Below are 26,256 nucleotides of genomic sequence, written 5' to 3'. Positions count from 1 at the left end.
TCTTGCTAATATGAAAGAAATGAATTTATCAGGTAAGTTCTTATATAAATTATGTTTTTTAGCTGCACGTGCATTGTAAGCATAGCTAGGTATTCTCAGTACACCAGGATTTTATATACTGCAGCTGCTCAGAGTGCCAATGGGGCTTGTATCATGTCAGTAATTAACAAATTGAGTCATTAACAGATGGTACAAGAACCTTAGGCTCTCTAAGCAAGTGCTGTGTTTAAAATGCTGGTGCATGGTGCATACTTAAATACACATTTAAAACAGCTATAACTTTTATTAAAAGCATTTTTGCTAAAACATGTATATTACAAAAATGCTTCTATTCAAAACTGAAATGCATCCATGTGGATTCCATTTTTGGCTAGAATGTCCCTCTTAATGTGATCTCTAGTTAGATGTTTTCCACTGTTTTGACTCCATATACTCACATCTTTTTAGATCCTAATGTTTTGTTGCTAGGTCTGGAGAGGCGTCGGGATTCCCTTGTGGAGTCACGGCTCTGCATGGAGTATCCCGTCATCCTGCTGTCCGGCTCTGTAGAGGAGACATTATGTTACTTCAGTTAGGTACCCAAAACACTCTACCATCTAAAGGTTTTGTACAGAGGAGATTCCATAGGATAACACAGTTTTTATATCCCTAAATAATAGTGTCCCTATGTGGAAATATTGGAAGAGCATTCTGTGTGATTTCTCTCCATGGCCACAAGTTTTTGATCATCACACCTCAAGTGTTTTCCTTATATGACATGATTAGGACTTATTGATCTGCTCTCATAAGGTTAGATTACGAGTTTTGTGTTATGAGTGAAAAAGCAGCGTTATGGCTCTTTTTTACTCTGGCTGGTATTACGAGTTTTGCAGGTATAGCTGTACCGCATACTGTTTCGGCCGTAACGCAACGTAACTACAGCAGCTTTCAAAAAGTCCTTTTTCAATGGGACTTCCAAAGTGCCGATATTACGAGTTTGCCTGTCCGGCCAAAAAGTGAGCGGTACAGCCCATACCGTCAAGATCCGTACCGTAAACTGTTGTCAGTAGTTATGGCTTTTATGCTACAAAGCTGTACCATAAAACTCATAACTAAAGTGTTACAAAGTACACTAACACCCATAAACTACCTATTAACCCCTAAACCGAGGCCCTCCCGCATTGCAAACACTAAAATTATTAACCCCTAATCTGCTGCTCCGGACATCGCCACCACTATAATAAACATATCAACCCCTAAACCGCCGCACTCCCGCATTGCAAACACTAGTTAAATATTATTAACCCCTATTCTGCTGTCCCTAACATCGCTGCAACCTACATTACTGTTATTAACCCCTAATCTGCTGCCCCCAAAATCGCAGCCACTATACTAAAGTTATTCACCCCTAAACCTAACCCTAAGTCTAACCCTAACACCCACTAACTTTAATAGAATTAAAATAAATCTAAATAAAAATTACTATCATTAACTAAATAATTCCTATTTAAAACTAAATACTTAACTATACAATAAACCCTAAGCTAGCTACAATATAACTAATAGTTACATTGTAGCTAGCTTAGGTTTTATCTTTATTTATTTTAACTAGGTAGAATAGTTAGTAAATAGTTTGTATTTATTTTAACTAGGTAGAATAGTTAGTAAATAGTTATAAACTATTTACTAGCTACCTAGCTAAAATTAATACAAATTTACTTGTAAAATAAAACCTAACCTGAGTTACACCAAGGTTAGGTGTTAGTGTAACTCAGGTTAGGTTTTATTTTACAGGTACATTTGTATTTATTTTAACTAGGTAGCTAGTAAATATTTAATAACTATTTAATAACTAGTCTACCCAGTTAACATAAATACAAACTTAGCTGTAAAATAAAAAAAACCTAAGCTAGCTACAATGTAACTATTAGTTATATTGTAGCTAGCTTAGGGTTTATTTTACAGGTAAGTATTTAGTTTTAAATAGGTATTATTTAGTTAATGATAGTAATTTTTATTTAGATTTATTTTAATCATATTAAAGTTAGTGGGTGTTAGGGTTAAGGTTAGACTTAGGGTTAGGTTTAGGAGTTAATAACTTTAGTATAGTGGCAGCGACGTTGGGGGCGGCAGATTAGGGGTTAATAAGTGTAATGTAGGTGGCAGTGATGTTAGGGGCGGTAGATTAGGGGTTAATAAGTGTAGGTAGGTGGCGGCGACATTGGGGGCGGCAGATTAGGGGTTAATAAGTGTAGGTAGGTGGCGGCGGTGTCGGGGGTGTCAGATTAGGAGATTAGGGGTTAATAAGTGTAATGTAGGTGGCGGCGACATTGGAGCAGCAGATTAGGGGTTAATAAGTGTAATGTAGGTGTCGGTGATGTTGTGATGGGTGTTTAGACTCTGGGTTTATGTTAGGGTGTTAGGTGTAAACATAACTTTTGTTTCCCCATAGGAATCAATGGGGCTGCGTTATGGAGCTTTATGTTCCTTTATTGCAGGTGTTAGGCTTTTTTTTTAGCCGGCTCTCCCCATTTATGTCTATGGGAAATTGTGCACAAGCACGTAAAACCAGCTCAAAGCAGCGCTGGTATTTGAGTGCAGTATGGAGCTCAATTTTTCTCAACGCTGCAATATTGCCTGCTAACGCCGGGTTTTTGCAAACCTGTAATAGCAGCGCTATAGGGAGGTGAACGGTGGAAATAACTTGCAAGTTAGCACCCAGCCGCTCATAACGCAAAACTCGTAATCTAGCCGATAGTTAGTTTCCTATACTGTAGTGCTAATTTATGTGATGTATGATTGTCCGACCAGTTGGCTGCTCTTTAAACCACATCTCCATTGTTCTGCTATTCATTTCCACCCTTATGCTTGAGGTTTTTCATTATTTCACCCATGTGCTTTCCCCAAGGCTAGTAGCTACCATGAATCTTTTCCTAGAAACATACTCTTTCCAGGGGTTGGTGACAAAGATCCTTTAACTTCAGAGCCACTTTTCTCCTCTTTGGGAAATGAGACCACAGATTTCATTCTTTCACCCCTTTTTTGTTGAATTGTGTCCCTCCATTCCTTGGGTGATAGCCTAAAAAGGAACTTTTTGTACATCAAATACTCGTGCAGGATCTCCTCACACTTAGAGATGTCGCTGAGGAGAGATAAGCAAAAACAGAATTTCTGTTATATATTTTTTCAAGTAAAATCCAGCGTCTGTCTTATTCCTATGGTGCTAGCAGTCTCAGCACATCACACAAACCAGAACATCAATTCCAGCAAGCAGTGTCACAAATATACTCCTGCAACAAGATGTCACCTGGCCATTGATACAGAAGAGTGTCCCTTCCCCACAAATATAAACCCTGTCTCACACCACATTGGCCAAACACTTCATCTAAACACAACATGGCTTTCTCCACAATTAACCCATACATCTGGCCTTGCTACTGATTAGTTTGTATTTAACTAATAGATAAAACATTTTGAAATTAAAAAAAGTTGATTTAAAGGGACATGATACCCAAAAAAATTCTTTCATGATTCAGAAAGAGAATACAATTTTAAGCAACTTTCTAATTTACTTCTATTATCTAATTTGTTTCATTCTCTTGGTATCATTTGTTGAAGGAGCAGCAATGCACTAATGGTTTCTAACTGAACACATGGGTTAACCAATCACAATTGGTATATATATATGCAGCCACCAATCAACAGCTAGAACCTAGGTTCTCTGCTGCTCCTGAACTTGCCTAGATAAACCTTTCAGCAAAGGATAGCAAGAGAAGGAAGCAAATTAAATAATAGAAGTAAATTGGAAAGTTGTTTGAAATTGTATTCTCTATCTGAATCGTGAACGAAATGTTGGGTTTCATGTCCCTTTAACAGGTGTGTATAAGGAAAAGTATTGTAGGTTTTTTTTCATCTTGGCATATATGCTGATGATAAGTTTGATTGAAAAGCATATGGGAACACGCATGAAAGCAATGCTTTTTTATAGGGACAAGAAACAGTTTTTTAGAACACAACCATATTATGAATTATTTTTAAATCAATTTTATATCAGGATTTGTGATTTTAAGTAAAAAGGTACTAGCTAACATTTGGGTTTGAGTTCTTTGTGTGAGATGGGGGTCCCTAGGGAAGGGACTTGCACTAACTAGTGAATTTTATAGGTGATGTGGTGGTCCCAGGGGATGTATTGCATACTCAACTCTCTCCCTCTCTCATGCCTCACTCTTCTCTCTCTCTCATCTTTCTCCCACCCGCTTTCCTCTTCCTTCTCCTTAACCATCTCCCTATCCCCCTCCTCATTCTTTTCCCACTAATCCACCATCTCCCTACCTCACTATTCATCCTTCTCCCTATCCCACTCTTCAACGATCTCCCAATCCAAATCTTCATCTGTCTCCCACTCTTCAACTTTCGCCCTTTCCCATTCTTCATCCTTCTCCCACTCTTTAACCATCTCCCTATTCCATTCCTCATCCTTCTCCCACTCTTTAACCATCTCCCTATTCCATTCCTCATCCTTCTCCCACTCTTCAACCTTCTCCCTATGCCACTTATCTTTCTCCCACTCTTCAACCTTCTCCCTATCTCACTCATCATCCTTCACCCACTCTTTAACCTTCTCCCTATCCCAATCTTCATCTTTCTCCCTATCCCTTTCCTCATCTTTCTCCCACTATTCAACCTTCTCCCTATCTTTTTCCTCATCCTTCTCCCACTCTTCAACCTTCTCCCTATCCCACTACTCATCCTTCTACATTCTTCAACCTTCTCCCTATCCCACTACTCATCCTTTTCTCACTCTTCAACTTTTCCTTTTCCCATCATCTTTTTCTCATAATCTGTCTTCCTCTATCTCTCTATCTTTCTCCTCACCCTACTCTACTATTTAACCTTCTCCCTATCCCACTCCTCATTCTTCTCCAACTCCTCATCCTTCTCCCACTCTTCAACTTTCTTGCACTACTCAACCTTCTACCTATCCCACTCCTCATCCTTCCCCCACTCTTCAACCTTCTCTTTCTCCCACTCCTCAACCTTCTCCCTATCTAACTCCTCACCTGTCTGTCACTCACCCCTTCCATCCGTCTTCTCACCCCTAATTATTTTTTTCTGCAATTATTTCTCCTCCTCCTTCATTTCTATACAGTATCCATTTTCCTCTATTAATTCCTAAGATCTACATGCCATACATACATCACTAATCCCAATCATTGGTTGTATTTTCTGGAAACACCATTGTCCTGTATTATCACAAATAACATTTCTGGTGAGGGACAAATTTTACCTTTTGATGTTCATCATCTGTGCTGTCAGTTTCTTGATTTCTGACACTTTTTCCATTTTCAGCTTGGTTTCATTTTCAGCCCTAAATAGAGATTCAAACAGATTTAAATATGAGATTAGATCTAAAATTCAGTACAGCTGCAGCTGTTTTAGAAGCAGAGTTGCCTGTTATAGAGAGGTCGGTGGTCTTTCCTTATCAATGTGATGAGTGTGATACACATTTGTGTAATTGTACAAGTAGGGTAAGCATACACTGAGTGCAAAAAATCAGATTCTAAGTTACTTTTGTTCATAGCTGAGCTCCTCCAACTGCCAACTTTCCTTCAAAAAAGCAATTAGATTTTATGCCTTAAATAAAGAATGTTACCAGGAGTGTCGCCATCCTAAGGCCCGATTCGCTAAAACCCTCTGCTCAGGTGATGGCCTGGTTCTATAACACTCTCAGATCAGATGAGGGGCTGATCCTATAAAGCTTTCTGCTCAGATGAGGGCCTGATTCTATGAAGCTATCTGCTCAGATGAGGGACTGATTCTATAAAGCTCTCTGCTCAGATGAGGGGTCTAATTCTATAAAGCTCGCTATTAAGATGAGGGCCTAATTCTATAACACTCTCTGCTCAGATGAGGGGCCTGATTCTATAAAGCGCTCTACTAAGATGAGGGCCTAATTCTATAACAATCAAAGAAAAAAGAGAGGGCGCCTCATAGTGTGAGTAAGTCTTGAAAGGACCGTATGATGCAAAATGAAAAGGCTTACCGAATGATGTTGCACCGTACTTGTGACCGGTGCCAGACTAACACTTAACAGTGGTTAGCACACTGATACGACTCGTTAGTCAGCTGTGTCTTTGTTTTCACCGGATTGGTCTCAGCCGTGCTCAAGAAATAACTGCTCCAAAGATGTGAGCTTGGTGTTGCGGTTTGCTTTGCTGTACATCCAGAAAACAATATAACCATATAAAAACCATAGGACAACTTCCGAAGGATTAGAAGATAAAAAGGCTTTTATTCTTAACACTGCAACGCGTTTCTCGACCGTAAGAAATGGTCGTTTCCTCAGGCAATACAAAGTGAATAAAATCGTTAGCATTTAGCAACATTAAATACATGTGTGAATGTTAAAAACGGAAGTTGTCATGATCACAAAGAGCCAATGATAACATTAATTGTATTTAAAACTTGATAGACTTACAATCAGACTCCATCTGAATACTAATAATCTGACATTGATACAACAAGGCTTTTTTGAAAAATTAAATAATACAAAATATATGTGAACCTGCACATAATAGGAAATGTCAAACATGATTATTGTCTCTGAATCATCTAAAAGTTTGAAACATTTCAATGCGTGGATGGCGTTCTACCATACAAACGATAAATGTATATAAATGTATGTATAACTGCTAAAAGTCATAAAAAAGTAATATGATCTAATAAAAATATGTATATCTTTTATATGTGTCTTAATCTCATTGGACCTCATGAGAGACTTCTCAATATTAACGTTCTGGATTTGCCAGACTGAAAGAATCTATGGATGCATAACTGATATGTGTCTTAAAGGAGTATTTCTGAATTAGGGATAGTGTATCTGGTATATCTCACTAATATGTCTAACTGGTGATATTGTCACTCTGTATGACAATTATGGTCATATAATATAAGAAGCCTAATTTGAAACATGAGTCTTGTGTGTGTGTGTGTTTGTATATTATCCAAATTGTAATACGGTGAATAAAACGAGCCTTCTCTAAACGATACCTGTGTAATCAATGTGTGAATGATGATGATTTTGCCCTGTATATATGTAAATTTAAGAAAAGGGTGTATAAACATTTTATTAATATCAAAAACTTGTGGGCATATATGTCTCTTACAATTATATATAATATTATAGTTGTGTGAACAGACTGTTAAGGTAAATTTGAAAAAATGGACACAAAAATGTAAATAATGATGGGTGTGTTTGATGGTTATAAATGACTAGCTCCTGTTCGTGGGTTGTAATAATCTAAAAGTGTATGAATATGATGTAGAACAAAAAGGAAATAAAAAAATTAGTTTTTTTTGAAAATTATGTATGTGATATTATAGATGAGTATGATTGGATATATGATGCCTGTGTATATACATGTATTAATATTAATGATAACATGTGGATGTATTATTGATATTTCAACCAAATCTGGTATATGGATATGTATATCTCTCTATATTCTGTGATGTTTTTTCTGATGTCAAATGTGCAAAAACTATCGGCTAGATTTAGAGTTCTGCGGCCAAAGGGGTGCGTTAGCTACGCATGCTTTTTTTTCCCCGCACCTTTTAAATACCGCTGGTATTTAGAGTTCACAGAAGGGCTGCGTTAGGCTCCAAAAAGGGAGCGTACAGGCATATTTACCGCCACTGCAACTCTCAATACCAGCGGTGCTTACGGACGCGGCCAGCTTAAAAAACGTGCTCGTGCACGATTCCCCCATAGGAAACAATGGGGCCGTTTGAGCTGAAAAAAAACCTAACACCTGCAAAAAAGCAGCGTTCAGCTCCTAACGCAGCCCCATTGTTTCCTATGGGGAAACACTTCCTAAGTCTGCACCTAACACCCTAACATGTACCCCGAGTCTAAACACCCCTAACCTTACACTTATTAACCCCTAATCTGCCGCCGCCGCTATCGCTGACCCCTGCATATTATTATTAACCCCTAATCTGCCGCTCCGTACACCGCCGCAACCTACGTTATCCCTATGAACCACTAATCTGCTGCCCCTAACCCCCGCCGACCCCTATATTATATTTATTACCCCCTAATCTGCCCCCCCCAACGTCGCCGCTACCTACCTACAATTATTAACCCCTAATCTGCCGACCGGACCTCACCGCTACTCTAATAAATGTATTAACCCCTAAAGCTAAGTCTAACCCTAACCCTAACACCCCCCTAAGTTAAATATAATTTTTATCTAACAAAATAAAATAAATCTTATTAAATAAATTAATCCTATTTAAAGCTAAATACTTACCTGTAAAATAAACCCTAATATAGCTACAATATAAATAATAATTATATTGTAGCTATTTTAGGATTAATATTTATTTTACAGGCAACTTTGTATTTATTTTAACCAGGTACAATAGCTATTTAATAGTTAAGAACTATTTAATAGCTACCTAGTTAAAATAATTACAAAAGTACCTGTAAAATAAATCCTAACCTAAGTTACAATTAAACCTAACACTACACTATCAATAAATTAATTAAATAAACTACCTACAATTATCTACAATTAAACCTAACACTACACTATCAATAAATTAATTAAATAAACTACCTACAATTATCTACAATTAAACCTAACACTACACTATCAATAAATAAATTAAATAAAAATAACTCCAAATAAATACAAATAAATACACTAACTAAAGTACAAAAAATAAAAAAAGAACTAAGTTACAAAAAAATAAAAAAAGAACTAAGTTACAAAAAATAAAAAAATAATTTACAAACATTATAAAAATATTATAACAATTTTAAGCTAATTACACCTACTCTAAGCCCCCTAATAAAATAACAAAGCCCCCCAAAATAAAAAAATGCCCTACCCTATTCTAAAATAAAAATTGAAAAGCTCTTTTACCTTACCAGCCCTTAAAAGGGCCTTTTGAGGGGCATGCCCCAAAGAATTCTGCTCTTTTGCCTGTAAAAAAAACATACAATACCCCCCCCCAATATTACAACCCACCACCCACATACCCCTAATCTAACCCAAACCCCCTTTAAATAAACCTTACACTAAGCCCCTGAAGATCTTCCTACCTTGTCTTCACCATGCCGGGTATCACCGATCCGTCCAGAAGAGGGTCCAAAGTCTTCCTCCTATCCGGGCGATGTCTTCATCCAAGCGGGGGCTGAAGAGGTCCATCATCCGGCTGAAGTCTTCATCCAAGCGGGGGCTGAAGAGGTTCCATCATCCGGCTGAAGTCTTCTATCAAGCGGCATCTTCAATCTTCTTTCTTCCGGCTCCATCTTCATACCGCAGACGCGGAACATCCTTCCTCCACAACGAACTCCCGACGAATGAAGGTTCCTTTAAGGGACGTCATCCAAGATCGCGTCCCTCGAATTCCGATTGGCTGATAGGATTCTATCAGCCAATCGGAATTAAGGTAGGAAAATTCTGATTGGCTGATGGAATCAGCCAATCAGATTCAAGTTCAATCCGATTGGCTGATCCAATCAGCCAATCAGATTGAGCTCGCATTCTATTGGCTGATCGGAACAGCCAATCGGAATTCGAGGGACGCCATCTTGGATGACGTCCCTTAAAGGAACCTTCATTCGTCGGGAGTTCGTCGTGGAGGAAGGATGTTCCGCGTCGGCGGGATGAAGATGGAGCCGGAAGAAAGAAGATTGAAGATGCCGCTTGATAGAAGACTTCAGCCGGATGATGGACCTCTTCAGCCCCCGCTTTGATGAAGACTTCAGCCGGATTATGGACGTCTTCAGCCCCCGCTTGGATGAAGACATCGCCCGGATAGGAGGAAGACTTCGGACCCTCTTCTGGACGGATCGGTGATACCCGGCATGGTGAAGACAAGGTAGGAAGATCTTCAGGGGCTTAGTGTTAGGTTTATTTAAGGGGGGTTTGGGTTAGATTAGGGGTATATGGGTGGTAGGTTGTAATGTTGGGGGAGGTATTGTATGTTTTTTTAAAAAGGAAAAAGAGCAGAATTCTTTGGGGCATGCCCCGCAAAAGGCCCTTTTAAGGGCTGGTAAGGTAAAAGAGCTTTTCAATTTTTATTTTAGAATAGGGTAGGACATTTTTTTATTTTGGGGGGCTTTGTTATTTTATTAGGGGGCTTAGAGTAGGTGTAATTAGCTTAAAATTGTTGTAATATTTTTATAATGTTTGTAAATTATTTTTTTATTTTTTGTAACTTAGTTCTTTTTTTATTTTTTGTACTTTAGTTAGTGTATTTATTTGTATTTAATTTATTTATTGATAGTGTAGTGTTAGGTTTAATTGTAGATAATTGTAGGTAGTTTATTTAATTAATTTATTGATAGTGTAGTGTTAGGTTTAATTGTAACTTAGGTTAGGATTTATTTTACAGGTACTTTTGTAATTATTTTAACTAGGTAGCTATTAAATAGTTATTAACTATTTAATAGCTATTGTACCTTGTTAAAATAAATACAAAGTTGCCTGTAAAATAAATATTAATCCTAAAATAGCTACAATATAATTATTATTTATATTGTAGCTATATTAGGGTTTATTTTACAGGTATTTAGCTTTAAATAGGATTAATTTATTTAATAAGATTTATTTTATTTTGTTAGATAAAAATTATATTTAACTTAGGGGGATGTTAGGGTTAGACTTAGCTTTAGTTGTTAATACATTTATTAGAGTAGCGGTGAGGTCCGGTCGGCAGATTAGGGGTTAATAATTGTAGGTAAGGTAGCGGCGACATTGGGGGGGGCAGATTAGGGGTTAATAAATATTATGTAGGTGTCGGCGGTGTTTGGGGCAACAGATTAGGGGTACATAGGGATAATGTAGGTTGCGGCGGTGTGCGGTCGGCAGATTAGGGGTTAAAAAATTTAATAGAGTGGCGGCGATGTGGGGGGGGGGGCCTCGGTTTAGGGGTGCATAGGTAGTTTATGGGTGTTAGTGTACTTTAGAGCACAGTAGTTAAGAGCTTTATGAACCAGTGTTAGCCCAGAAAGCTCTTAACTCCTGGCTTTTCTCTGCGGCTGGAGTCTTGTCGTTAGATTTCTAACGCTCACTTCAGCCAAGACTCTAAATACCGGCGTTAGAAAGATCCCATTGAAAAGATAGGATACGCAAATGGCGTAGGGGGATCTGCGGTATGGAAAAGTCGCGGCTGGAAAGTGAGCGTTAGACCCTTTCCTGACTGACTCTAAATACCAGCGGGCGGCCAAAACCAGCGTTAGGACCCCCTAACGCTGGTTTTGACGGCTAACGCAGAACTCTAAATCTAGGCGTATGAATCCTATCAGCTAAATTCGAGGGACGCAATCTTGGATGACGTCATTTAAAGGAACCTTCATTCGGCGAGTAGGCGTCGGTTGAAGAGGATGGATCCGCGTCGGCTGGGAAGACGATGGCTCCGCTCCACACTGGATGGATAAAGATAGAAGATGCCGCTTGGATGAAGATGTCTGCTGGTCCGGATGTCCTCTTCTGCCCGGATAGGATGAAGACTTCTGCCGGTCTGGATGTCCTCTTCTGACCCATCGGATGAAGACTTCGGCCCGGCTGGGTGAAGACGACTCAAGGTAGGGAGTCCCCCCCCCCCGCTCTCACTGTCTGAGTCCCCCCCCTGCTCTCACTGTCTGAGTCCCCCCCCTGCTCTCACTGTCTGAGTCCCCCCCCCTGCTCTCACTGTCTGAGTCCCCCCCCCTGCTCTCACTGTCTGAGTCCCCCCCCTGTTAGGTTTATTTAAGGGGGGTTTGAGTAGGGGTATGTGGGTGGTGGGTTTTAATATTGGGGGGGTTGTATTTTTTTTTACAGGCAAAAGAGCTGATTACTTTGGGGCATGCCCCGCAAAAAGCCCTTTTAAGGGCTGGTAAAAGAGCTGATTACTTTGTAATGTAGAATAGGGTAGGGACTTTTATTATTATTATTTTTATTATTTTATTAGGGGGCTTAGATTAGGTGTAATTATTTAAAAATTCTTGTAATCTTTTTTTATTTTCTGTAATTTAGTGTTTGTTTTTTTGTAATTTAGTTTAGTTTATTTAATTGTAGGTATTGGTAGCTGATTTATTTAATTAATTTAATGATAGTGTAGTGTTAGGTTTAATTGTAACTTAGGTTAGGATTTATTTTACAGGTAATTTTGTAATTATTTTAACTAGGTAGCTATTAAATAGTTAATAACTATTTAATAGCTATTGTACCTAGTTAAAATAAATACAAGGTTGCCTGTAAAATAAATATAAATCCTAAAATAGCTACAATATAATTATTCTTTATATTGTAGCTATATTAGGGTTTATTTTACAGGTAAGTATTTAGTTTTAAATAGGAAGACTTTAGTTAATAAGAGTTAATTTATTTCGCTAGATTAAAATTATATTTAATTTAGGGGGGTGTTAGGGTTAGGGTTAGACTTAGCTTTAGGGGTTAATACATTTATTATAGTAGCGGCGAGGTCCGGTTGGCAGATTAGGGGTTAATACTTGAAGTTAGGTGGCGGTGACGTTGGGGGAGCAGATTAGGGGTTAATAAATATTATGTAGGTGTCGGCGATGTTGGGGGCAGCAGATTAGGGGTTCATAGGGATAATGTAGGTGTCGGCGGTGTCCGGAGCGGCAGATTAGGGTTTAATTGTGTAATGCAGGTGTCAGCGATAGCGGGGGCGGCAGATTGGGGTTAATAAGTGTAAGGTTAGGGGTGTTTAGACTCGGGGTTCATGTTAGGGTGTTAGGTGCAGACTTAGAAAGTGTTTCCCCATAGGAAACAATGGGGCTGCGTTGGGAGCTTAACGCTGCTTTTTTGCAGGTGTTAGGTTTTTTTTCATCCCAAACTGCCCCATTGTTTCCTATGGGGGAATCGTGCACGAGCACGTTTTGAGGGTTGAAGTGGAGGTAAATTCGGCTCAACGCTCCCTTTTTGGAGCCTATTGCAGCCCTTCAGACAACTCTAAATACCAGCGTTGTTTGGAAGCAGCGGTAGGAAAAAAAGCTGCAGTAGCTACGCAGGTCTTTACCGACAAAACTCTAAATCTAGGCCTTAGAAAAGATATATATATATATATATATATTATTTTTTTTTTATTAAATCATATTACTTTTTTATGACTTTTAGCAGTTATACATACATATATATACATTTATCGTTTGCATGGTAGAACACGCAATGAAATGTTTCAAACTTTTAGATGATGCCGAGACAATAATCATGTTTGACATTTCCTATTATGTGCAGGTTCACATATATTTTGTATTATTTAATTTTTCAAAAAAGCCTTGTTGTATCAATGTCAGATTATTAGTATTCAGATGGAGTCTGATTGTAAGTCTATCAAGTTTTAGATACAATTAATGTTATCATTGGCTCTTTGTGATCATGACAACTTCCGTTTTTAACATTCACACATGTATTTAATGTTGCTAAATGCTAACGATTTTATTCAGTTTGTATTGCCTAAGGAAACGACCTTACGGTCTTACGGTCGAGAAACGCGTTGCAGTGTTAAGAATAAAAGCCTTTTTATCTTCTAATCCTTCGGAAGTTGTCATATGGTTTTTATATGGTTATATTGCTTTCTGGACGTACAGCAAAGCAAACCGCAACACCAAGCTCACATCTTTGGAGCAGTTATTTCTTGAGCACGGCTGAGACCAATCCGGTGAAAACAAAGACACAGTTGACCAACGAGTCGTATCAGTGTGCTAACCACTGTTAAGTGTTAGTCTGCCCATTGGCACCGGTCACAAGTACAGTACAACATCATTCGGTAAGCCTTTTCATTTTGCATCATACTTACACTATGAGGCGCCCTCTCTTTTTTCTTTGATTGTTCAGATTGTCCCACACACCGGGAACAAGAGGAGCGGCCTATACTTCAGACCCTTTCAAGACTATTTCACATCCACTGACCAGTCGCTACTTTGGGCGAACTCTTCCCTTCGGGGTAAAACATTTTACAACATTATCTGAACATTGACTCATGTTCATACACGTCAAGTATTTGCCAAAAATAGTGCGCCCCTTTTAGTTCCCCCTCTGGGAATTTTTTAGTATTCTAATTCTATAACACTCTCTGCTCAGATGAGGGGCCTAATTCTATAAAGCTCTCTGCTCAGATGAGGGGCCTGATTCTATGAAGCTCTCTGCTCAGATGAGGGACTGATTCTATAAAGCTCTCTGCTCAGATGAGGGGTCTGATTCTATAAAGCTCTCTACTAAGATGAGGGCCTAATTCTATAACACTCTCTGCTCAGATGAGGGGCCTGATTCTATAAAGCTCTCTACTAAGATGAGGGCCTAATTCTATAACACTCTCTGCTCAGATGAGGGGCCTGATTCTATAAAGCTCTCTGCTCAGATGAGGGGTCTGATTCTATAAAGCTCTCTGCTCAGATGAGGGGTCTGATTCTATAAAGCTCTCTGCTCAGATGAGGGGTCTGATTCTATAAAGCTCTCTGCTCAGATGAGGGGTCTGATTCTATAAAGCTCTCTGCTCCGATGAGGGACCTGATTCTATAACACTCTCTGCTCAGATGAGGGGCCTGATTCTATAAAGTTTTCTGCTCAGATGAGGAGACTGATTCTATAAAGCTCTCTGCTCAGATGAGGGTACTGATTCTATAAAGCTCTCTGCTCAGATGAGGGACTGATTCTATAAAGCTCTCTGCTCAGATGAGGGGCCTGATTCTGTAAAGCTCTCTGCTCAGATGAGGGGTCTGATTCTATAAAGCTCTCTGCTCAGATGAGGGGTCTGATTCTATAAAGCTCTCTGCTCCGATGAGGGACCTGATTCTATAACACTCTCTGCTCAGATGAGTGGCCTGATTCTATAATGCTCTCTACTCAGATGAGGACATGATTCTATAAAGCTCTCTGCTCAGATGAGGGGTCTGATTCTATAAAGCTCTCTGCTCTGATGAGGGGTCTGATTCTATAAAGCTCTCTGCTCAGATGAGGGACTGATTCTATAAAGCTCTCTGCTCAGATGAGGGGCCTGATTCTATAAAGCTCTCTGCTCAGATGAGGGGTCTGATTCTATAAAGCTCTCTGCTCTGATGAGGGGTCTGATTCTATAAAGATCTCTGCTCCGATGAGGGACCTGATTCTATAACACTCTCTGCTCAGATGAGGGGCCTGATTCTATAAAGCTTTCTGCTCAGATGAGGAGACTGATTCTATAAAGCTCTCTGCTCAGATGAGGGGACTGATTCTATAAAGCGCTCTGCTCAGATGAGGGACTGATTCTATAAAGTTCTCTGCTCAGATGAGGGGCCTGATTCTATAAAGTTATCTGCTGAGATGAGGGGCCTGATTCTATAAAGCTCTCTGCTCAGATGAGGGGTCTGATTCTATAAAGCTCTCTGCTCCGATGAGGGACCTGATTCTATAACACTCTCTGCTCAGATGAGGGCCCTGATTCTATAATGCTCTCTGCTCAGATGAGGACATGATTCTATAAAGCTCTCTGCTCAGATGAGGGGTCTGATTCTATAAAGCTCTCTGCTCCGATGAGGGACCTGATTCTATAACACTCTCTGCTCAGATGAGGGCCCTGATTCTATAATGCTCTCTGCTCAGATGAGGACATGATTCTATAAAGCTCTCTGCTCAGATGAGGGGTCTGATTCTATAAAGCTCTCTGCTCAGATGAGGATCTGATTCTATAAAGCTCTCTGCTCAGATGAGGGCCTAATTATATAACACTCTCTGCTCAGATAAGGGGTCTGATTCTATAAAGCTTTCTGCTCAGATGAGATCTCGGATTCTATAAAGCTCTCTGCTCAGATGAGATGTATGATTCTATAAAGCTCTCTGCTTCGATGAGGGACCTGATTCTATAACACTCTCTGCTCAGATGAGGGGCCTGATTCTATAAAGCTCTCTGCTCAGATGAGGGGCCTGATTCTATAAAGCTCTCTGCTCAAATGAGGGGACTGATTCTATAAAGCTCTCTGCTCAGATGAGGGGGCTGATTCTATAAAGCTCTCTGCTCAGATGAGGGGCCTGATTCTATAAAGCTCTCTTCTCAGATGAGGGGTCTGATTGTGTAAAGCTCTCTGCTCAGATGAGGGGTCTGATTCTGTAAAGATTTCTGCTCAGATGAAAGGCCTGATTCTGTAAAGCTCTCTGCTCAGATGAGGGGCCTGATTCTATAAAGCTCTCTGCTTAGATGAGGGGTCTGATTCTATAAAGCTCTCTGCTCAGATGAGATGTCTGATTCTATAAAGCTCTCTGCTCAGATGAGGGGTCTGATTCTATAAAGCTCTCTGCTAAGATGAGGGGTCTGATTCTGTAAAGCTCTCTGCTCAGATGAGGGGTCTGATTCTATAAAGCTCTCTGCTCAGATGAGATGTCTGATTCTATAAAGCTCTCTGCTCAGATGAGGGGCCTGATTATATAAAGCTTTCTGCTCAGATGAGGGATCTGATTCTATAAAGCTCTCTACTCAGATAAGGGGCCTGCTTCTATAAAGCTCTCTGCTCAGATGAGGGACATAATTCTATAAAGCTCTATGCTCAGATGAGGACCTGATTCTATAAAGCTCTCTGCTCAGATGAGGGGTCTGATTCTATAAAGCTCTCTGCTCAGAGGAGGATCTGATTCTATAACACTCTCCGCTCAGATGAGGGGTCTGATTCTATAATGCTCTCTGCTCAGATGAGAGGTCGGATTCTATAAAGCTCTCTGCTCAGATGAGGGGTCTGATTCTATAAAGCTCTCTGCTCAGATGAGGGGTCTGATTCTATAAAGCTCTCTGCTCAGATGAGGGGTCTGATTCTATAAAGCTCTCTGCTCAGATGAGGGGTCTGATTCTATAAAGCTCTCTGCTCAGATGAGGGGTCTGATTCTATAAAGCTTTCTGCTCAGATGAGATGTCTGATTCTATAAAGCTCTCTGCTCAGATGAGATGTCTGATTCTATAAAGCTCTCTGCTCAAATGAAGAGCTGTTTTATTCTCAAAAACTGAAAGGTGGCGAGATTGTGTGAAAATATGCAAAACACTTATTACCAGAAAAGAAAACACCTGAAAATAGAGGCGAGAGGTATAGATACTATATGGTGAAAATGGTGTAAACTGATTTGCTGCAGGATTTCATATCTTGAGGCTGATTTATGAAAGGTCTTGCAGACCTGATCCGACAGTGCGGATCAGGTCCGCAAGACCTCGCTGAATGCGGAGAGCAATACGATCTCCGTATTTAGCATTGCACCAGCAGCTTACAAGAGCTGCTGGTGCAACACCACCCCCTGCTGACTCGCGGCCAATCGGCCGCCAGCAGGGAGGTGTCAATCACCCTGATCGTATTCGTTTATATATATATATGTGTATATTTTTGTACAATATATATCTATATATATTATAGATAGATAGATATAGAAATTTACATCCCTCTGCGTCAGGCTTACAGTTGGTATTACCAGTTGAAAGTAAACGCGATCACTTGAACGCAATAGAGATATAAGCTAGAATGATTACTGCATCCTGAGAGCTCTGGTTAACTGTTTTGCGAAAAAAAGTTTCACAAAACACATCAAAAATACATTACAAAGTCTGGCTCGAGCTGAAGTGTTTAATAGCGTTCCACTTGTAACCTGGCCCATAATGTATACTGTTTGCTCAGGGGCTCTATAACAGACTTCATCCAACAGAGGTATAAGAGACTCTTGTTGCTACGTATGCTGGTGCAGTGTATGCTCAGTGTATGTCAGGTTTAAAGGGACATTAAACCCAAACATTTTCTTTCATGATTCAGATAGAGAATGTAATTTTAAACAACATTCAAATTTACTTATATTACCTAATTTGCTTCATTCTTTAGATATACTTTGTTGAATAAATAGAAATGCATATTGGTAAGCCAATCACACAAGGCATATATGTGCAGCGACCAATCAGCAGCTACTGAGCCTATCTAGATATGATTTTCAGCAAATAATATCAAGAGAATGAAGCAAGTTAGATAATAGAAGTACATTAAAAAGTTGTTTAAAATTGCATGCTCTTTCTACACCATGAAACTTTTTGGGTTTAATGTCCCTTTAACTAGGTGTGTGTATATACTGTATATATATATATATATATATATATATATATATATATATATATATATACACACACAATATATACATTTTGCTCTGGCACTCTGTGACAGACATTATCTAGAGGTATAAGAAGGGAAGTGCAGCTGTTTGGACCTAAGACAATATAAAACTCACAGTTTCAGCGCGTCCACCGAGTTCTGGTCATTCTGCTTCAGAAACTTATCAAACTGCACAGCATCTTCCTCCAGATACTGCTCAGCTCTCTCCAGCTTCATCTCTTCAGCCAAAGCCTGAGCCTCCAGCTTGTGAATCTCATCACGCTTCACTGCGAGGGAATACTGAGGATGGAATGAGTAAAACAGCAGTTATTAACAATAATGGACACATCACAAATATCTCTACAGAGGCCAGAGATGCCTTGCCAGTTTCTTTAAAGTGATGGTAAACTCTCCCCTTTTAAAAACAGATCTGGGATATTTTAGATGAAGTTTAATTCATCAGTTGTAACGAAGTTGCGCTATAACTTACTTTTTATTATAGATATGAAATTCAAATACCCCACGCTCCGCCGCCCACTTCAAAAGTCAATTTTTCTGTGAGCTAACGGTTTGAATTGTTGTCCAAGCAAAATATAATCCAGCACTACAATCCCACCTGAAGCTACTACCAAGCTCAAAAGGCATAAATTGAAAAAATAGTACGGAGGGTCTTCAAATATGCCAAAAATTCCTTTATTACAAAATAATGTCCATAATGGGGTCAAAAGAGCACAACGTTTCGGGGCACATGCACTTTAATCATGTGTTAAGCTAGTGGACAGATCCACCTGTTTAAATAGGCACCTGGGATTAACCCTTACATTCTATGTGAACACCTTACACTAAATCCAACAGCACCATCTTGTGAATTTATTAAGGCAAATCTAATACAAAAAAACAGCTATGAAACCTGCAGAAAGTATTAATACATTGTGATTAAATACACAAATCACTTAAAATACAAACTCCAACGTAAGCAATAGTCACTAGTGTGATACAGAATAACCACAACATTAGTTACATATTATACAATTTTTACAAATAAATCAGATCAAATGCCAACTATAGACTAATCAAACAGATGATCCTAAAGCTCTTGTTACTTTCTTATAAGTAGAAATCAGATAACCTAAGCAAAGGAGAAAAGAGAGCAAGGTCAATATATATGCATTGCAAAAAATATATTATAAAATTATCCTAATAAAATACAGACCAAATGATCTCTCTATTCATTCCCTTCGGTTCCAGGGTAATTGATCTCCCTATCGCCACCCCTCCTAGGGGTTTTGACCTGTTCTATAATCTGGAACCGGAGTTGGCTAATTTGATGGCCAGCTGACAAAAAATGATGGGCCACAGGGGCTGTTACAACATTGCACCTAATGTTACTTTTATGCTCAGTGATGCGGTCACGGATCCTCCTAGAGGATTCTCCAACATAAACACGCCCACATGGACATTTAATCATATAAATCACATAATTAGTGTTACATGTAAAGTGATCCTTATATTGATATTTATGTCCAGTGTGGGGATGTAGAAAATACGGGCTTTTAATAATAGAACTACAGTTGCTACATCCCAAACAGGGAAAACAACCCACATTTTTCTTCGTTATATAATGTTGAGATACATTTTTGCCAGAACCAATGTCAGCTCTTATTAAAACATCTCTCAAACTTTTGCTGCGTTTATATACCGGCATTGGAAACTGGCAAAATTCCTCAATGTTGGGAGTGCAAATGTTTAAAACATTCCAATGTTTGCGAATAATCTTGGATACATCCTGACTTTGTCTAGAAAACTCAGATACAAAAATAATTATCTTGTTTTGTTTTTTATCTTTAATTTGTTGTGGTTTCAATAGGGAGTCCCTATCCATGGTGTCAAGGATACTGGGCTGCAGGGGCTGAACCCTTGCCCCCCCCCCCCCCCCTACAGACTTCACCCCTAACCCCATAACTTCAATGGACTGTAACTCCGGTCCCCAGTAACGAATCATGCTGATTTTTGGACTGTGGCATCTGGGGACCGAGAGCTCCACCGGGATCACCCGAAACCGCCACCCCTAAGTATTGGGATTATGTGAGACTGTGGCTCCTATGGAGGTGCTGGGCTGTCTGGAGGGGCGGGAATGGCGGGAAAATTGTGGTATTGTCCTTTGTGTTATCAAGATGAGATGTGTGTATAAAAGGAGTGTGTGTTCTCAATAAAATCAGTTCTTGTTCACCTGAAGGCTAGTATGTCTAGTTATTTGGGGGAGCTCCAGCTAAAATCACTTTCCTGGGCTACATAGAAATCACTTTCCTGGGCTACATAGCCACTTGTTCCAGGCAGAGGAAGGACCCGGTCGACGGCGCTACCCAGTCGGGGTAGCGGGGAAGTCCGTCACATTGGTTGGCAGCGGTGGGATGCTTCCGTCTACCTGGAACGTCCAAACCACCAACTGAAGATCTTGCCGGATGGAGCAGTACCAGGGGCTCTGGAAGGAAGAATTGAGAACATTGCTGCAGAATAGAGGGAAAGTCGCCGGCAACAAGACAAAGGCAGTGCTCGTAGCCGAACTGATGGAGGACAATCAGGCTAGCGAACAGGCTGGTTGGTCGGACAGCGACCAAAGTGGAGGACAGCCCAGTACAGCCTCCACTCCAGGGACTACAACATCCGACAAACATTGGCAGGTACAGTGGCAACTGGCTCTCTATGGACCTAACCCCCCCCCGAGGAGATCATTACTCGGACAGTGACTGACGCCAACAAGATACACATGTTGGAGATTCAGAAGTCTATAGGGGGGGTCATGCCGTATCCCCTGAACCCCCCTTCCCGGCCCAAGAAACTACCTCACGGAGCTTTCCGAACCTTCCAGGATGATGGGAGTGAGGATATTGACTACTACCTACAGCTGTTCGAGGCCCAGTGCCGGATGCATGACGTCACTAATGCCGATAGGCTTACTATCTTAATTGGGAAACTATCCAGTAGGGCCTTGGAGGCTTTCCACACTGTCTCCTCCGAAGATCAAGGCAACTATGACCGGGTGAAGGAGCGCATCCTTGCTCGGTATGGACTTACCCCGGAGGCTCACCGGCTAAACTTCAGGGGACTAGAAAGACAACAGAAGCAGCCATATACCGAGTTTGCCCACCGCTTAGCTAGATCCTTGAACTCCTGGGTTACTGGGTGCCACATCACCACCCTAGAAGAAGCTGTTCAACTCATCCTCGTGGAGCAGTTTTACAACCGCACCCCAGCAGAGATAAGGAACTGGGTAAAAGACAAGGGGCCCAGAACAGCTGACCAAGCCGCCGCCCTGGCTGATCAGTATGTGGATGCCCGGCGCCAGGCGGCCACAGACCCCCGGCCAGCAACCTGCTCCGCTCCAGCCCCAACATTCTTTCGGCAGCCACAGACCCGGCCGCCCCCTGTTTACCCGGCCGGGAGCAGCCATCCCCGGGTCTGTTATGGGTGTGGACACCCCGGACATGTTATACGGGACTGCCCCACCAGACAACGAAACCCCCCAGCCCAGCCGCCAAGGAACGCTGCCTCAACTTCGTGGGGGTCTCCTCAAGCCTGCACCTATCAGGCCACTGCCCATTGTGCCCATACAGTGAGCTCCGACCCCTATGCTGAGTGGACAGGAGAAGAAGTGGGTGTCTTGCACCATGTCGGCTCAATGGTCCAAGACAACCGACAACAACACCGGCAAGTTGTCTGGGTCAACGGGCAGGCGGCTCAAGGAATGGGAGATACGGGGGCCGCCATTTCTTTGATCCAACCTCACCTTGTTCCCCCCTCTGGCTGCACTGGGCGCACCCTTGCTGTGGGGGTAGCCGGAGGTGAGGTCCTCAGGATTTCTACAGCCTGGGTCCATTTGAACTGGAAAACCGACTCCTGCAATGTAGAAGTGGGGGTTATGCACCACATCCCTGCCGAGGTCCTTTTGGGAAACGACCTCTGCCACCTTGTGTCCGCCTATGTGGGTGATGCCTCTCCGGATACCTGCCCAGTGACTACCCGCCAGCAGACCAGATGCCCCGCCACCTCACCAACTCTGGGGACCCAGGTAAGACCTACCACCCCGACACCTACCTTTCCCCGACTACCCGTCCCCACTAACCCCGAACTTACTGACACCCCCTCCTGGGTGACCCCCTCTGACTTCGCCAAAGAAACCTTGAGCAACCCGACCCTAGCCCCTTACCGAGACCGAGTAGGTGCTGACCCCCAGGGCCCCGGAGACGAACGATTCCAGCGGGAGGGAGAGCTCTTGTACCGGATCTCCAAGAGGACAAAAGGACCGGTGCCCAAACGCCAGCTGGTTGTACCGAAGAAGTTTCGGTCCAACCTACTGAACATAGGGCATGACATCCCCTTAGCCGGCCACTTAGGAAAGCAAAGGACCCACCACCGCTTGACTCAAACCTTCTTCTGGCCAGGCATTACAGCCGATATTAAGGAATACTGTAAATCCTGTAAGGTTTGCCAGAAGGTAGGAAAGACAGGTGATCATACGAAAGCCCCCCTCCCCTGCCCATTATTGAAGAACCCTTTAGCCGAGTGGTAGTAGTCATTGTGGGGCCATTAGCTCGGCCCAGCCCATCAGGGAAGAAATACATCCTTACAGTGGTGGACCATGCCACCCGATACCCCGAGGCAATCCCCTCGGCCAATATCACGGCAGAGACCATAGCAGATGCGATGCTCCAGATATTCACCAGGGTAGGCTTTCCTCGGGAAGTGGTTTCCGATCAGGGAACACAGTTCACTCTGGGAGCTGTGTGGGATTAAACCCCTGCACAGCGCCCCTTACCATCCCCAGACAAATGGGCTGTGTGAGAGGTTTAACGGGACCCTAAAGCAACTGCTTCGGTCGTTCTCGGCCACTCACAAGGACTGGGAGAGATTCCTGCCGCACCTCCTCTTTGCATATCGAGAGGTGCCTCAGGAATCCACCGGTTTTTCCCCCTTTGAACTTCTATATGGTCGAAAGGTTAGGGGCCCACTAGATTTGGTACGAGCCCACTGGGAGGGAGCCACCGGGGGGAACAGTACTCTGTTGTGGAGTACGTACTCCAGCTCAGAGACCGGCTGAAGGACCTGGCTGCCCAGGTACGCAAGAACCTTCAAGCCTCTCAGCACAGGCAGAAGTGATGGTACGATCGCAATGCCCATACCCGAACCCTGATTGTGGGACAGAAGGTCCTCGCTCTGAAGCCTGTCAAAACCGACAAGCTACAGGCCTCTTGGCAAGGACCTTACTGGGTTGTGGAACAACTGAACAACACCACATACCTGGTAGCGAAGTGTTCAGATGAAAGGATCCGTCGGACCTTTCATGTGAACATGTTAAAGGCATACATAGAGAGACCTAGAGATGTGGCCGCTATCTGTGCGCTGGCAGTGGAAGACTCTGAAAGTCTTCCAATGCCGGAGCTTCCCAGACCTACTGACACCCCCCGGGGGTGGATGACATATCCCTAGACGATAGGTTAGAGCCCGGACAGAAAAGCAGGTCCGGCGACTCTTGGAACAAAGAAGTGACATGTTCTCTACTGTCCCTGGGTTTACCACCACAGCCATCCACCCGGTGGAGACCCCAGGACAGGCACCCCTGCGACAGGCTGCCTACAGGGTCCCAGAGGCCGTCAGGGACAGTATGCACCGGGAGCTCCGGGGAATGTTGGACCTCGGTGTCATTGAATCGTCCAACAGTCCCTGGGCCTCCCCGGTAGTGTTAGTACCCAAGAAGGATGGAACTACCCGTTTCTGCGTTGACTACTGTAGACTCAATGACAGAACCACCACTGACGCCTATCCCATGCCCCGAGTAGATGACCTGTTAGATCGAATCGCCTGGGGCCACTTCCTGACCACCCTCGACCTATGCAAGGGTTATTGGCAAATCCCCCTCTGCCCTGAGTCCATACCCAAGTCTGCCTTCATCACTCCCTTCGGCTTATACCAGTTTAAGGTCATGCCGTTTGGAATGAAGAACGCCCCAGCCACTTTCGACCGAGAGCTTTAAAATGACATCCTGGAAGTGCCGCCGCTCCACCGGGTTCACCCGAAACCGCCACCCCTAAGTATTGGGATTATGTGAGACTGTGGCTCCTACGGAGGTGCCGGACTGTCTGGAGGGGCGGGAATGGCAGGAAAATTGTGGGATTGTCCTTTGTGTTATCAAGATGAGATGTGTGTATAAAAGGAGTGTGTGTTCTCAATAAAATCAGTTCTTGTTCACCTGAAGGCTAGTCTGTCTAGTTATTTGGGTGACCTCCAGCTAAAATCACTTTCCTGGGCTACATAGCCACTTGTTCCAGGCAGAGGAAGGACCCGGTCAACGGCGCTACCCAGTCGGGGTAGCGGGGAAGTCCGTCACACATGGGTAATATAGCTTTAATAGAGTTGTCCAATCAGCACTCACCCCATATGGCACTGATGTGAGAACAATTCAAACCATTAGCTCACAGAAAAATTGACTTTTGAAGTGTGCGACGGAGCACAGGGTATTTTAATTTTATATCTATATTAAAAATAAGTTGTAGCACATCTTAGTTATAACTGATGAATAAAACTCCATCTAAAAACAAAATGTATGCTTACCTGATAAATTTCATTCTCTTGTGGTGTATCCAGTCCACGGGTTCATCCATTACTTGTCCGATATTCTCCTTTCCAACAGGAAGTTGCAAGAGGACACCCACAGCAGAGCTGTCTATATAGCTCCTCCCCTAACTACCACCCCCAGTCATTCAACGAAAGACAAGCAAGAAAAAAGGAGAAACTATAGGGTGCAGTGGTGACTGTAGTTTTAAAATAAAAAACACCTGCCTTAAAGTGACAGGGCGGGCCGTGGACTGGATACACCACAAGAGAAAGAAATTTATCAGGTAAGCATAAATTTTGTTTTCTCTTGTAAGGTGTATCCAGTCCACGGGTTCATCCATTACTTGTGGGATACCAATACCAAAGCTTTAGGACACGGATGAAGGGAGGGACAAGGCAGGAACTTAAACGGAAGGCACCACTGCCTGCAAGACCTTTCTCCCAAAAATAGCCTCCGAGGAAGCAAAAGTATCAAATTTGTAGAATTTAGAAAAAGTATGAAGCGAAGACCAAGTAGCCGCCTTACAAATCTGTTCAACAGAGGCCTCCTTTTTAAAAGCCCATGTGGAAGCTACCGCTCTAGTGGAATGAGCTGTAATTCTTTCAGGAGGCTGCTGGCCAGCAGTCTCATAAGCTAAACGGATTATGCTTCTCAGCCAAAAAGAAAGAGAAGATGCCGAAGCCTTTAGGCCTCTCCTCTGTCCCGAGTAGACAACAAAGAATGCAGATGTTTGACGAAAATCCTTAGTAGCTTGTAAATAAAACTTTAAAGCACGAACCACGTCAAGATCAAGATAGACGTTCCTTCTTTGAAGAAGGATTAGGACACAGTGACAGAACAACAATCTCCTGATTGATATTCTTATTAGATACCAGCTTAGGAAGAAACCCAGGTTTGGTACGCAAAACTACCTTATCTGCATGGAAGATCAGAAAAGGGGAATCACACTGTAAGGCAGATAACTCGAGCCGAAGAGATAGCTACCAAAAACAGAACTTTCCAAGATAAAAGCTTGATATCTATGGAATGCAGAGGTTCAAACGGAACCCCTTGAAGAACTTTAAGAACTAAATTTAAACTCCATGGCGGAGCAACAGGTTTAAACACAGGCTTGATTCTGACTAAAGCCTGACAAAACGCCTGAACGTCTGGAACATCTGCCAGACGCTTGTGCAGAAGAATAGACAGAGCAGAAATCTGTCCCTTTAAGGAACTAGCTGACAATCCCTTCTCCAATCCTTCTTGGAGAAAGGATAATATCCTAGGAATCCTGACTTTACTCCATGAGTAACCCTTGGATTCACACCAATGAAGATATTTACACCATATCTTATGATAGATTTTCCTGGTGACAGGCTTTCGAGCCTGAATTAAGGTATCAATGACCGACTCGGAGAAACCACGTTTTGATAAAATCAAGCGTTCAATCTCCAAGCACTCAGCCGCAGAGAAATTTGATTTGGATGTTTGAATGGACCCTGGAGTAGAAGGTCCTGCCTCAGCGGCAGAGTCCATGGTGGAAGGGATGACATGTCCACCAGATCTGCATACCAAGTCCTGCGTG

At 42.2% G+C, this 26,256-nt stretch overlaps 1 protein-coding gene across 2 annotated transcripts in view; it reads right to left on the bottom strand.

Annotated features, from left to right (window-relative positions):
* The window catches only part of CFAP100 (cilia and flagella associated protein 100), a 136,164-nt gene that overhangs the window by 56,241 nt on the left and 53,667 nt on the right, over positions 1-26,256 (bottom strand). For both annotated transcript variants that reach the window (XM_053688975.1, XM_053688976.1), the window contains 4 exons: positions 18,216-18,379; positions 5,267-5,347; positions 2,925-3,121; positions 438-543 (listed from right to left, as the gene is read on the bottom strand). In XM_053688975.1, coding sequence (XP_053544950.1) covers positions 438-543; positions 2,925-3,121; positions 5,267-5,347; positions 18,216-18,379 — 548 coding nt within the window. The remainder of the gene's footprint in view (positions 1-437; positions 544-2,924; positions 3,122-5,266; positions 5,348-18,215; positions 18,380-26,256) is intronic.

This window comes from Bombina bombina, chromosome 7, assembly GCF_027579735.1.
Source record: "Bombina bombina isolate aBomBom1 chromosome 7, aBomBom1.pri, whole genome shotgun sequence".
Lineage (NCBI taxonomy): Eukaryota > Metazoa > Chordata > Amphibia > Anura > Bombinatoridae > Bombina > Bombina bombina.
This window is presented reverse-complemented; position numbering and strand designations above follow the sequence as displayed.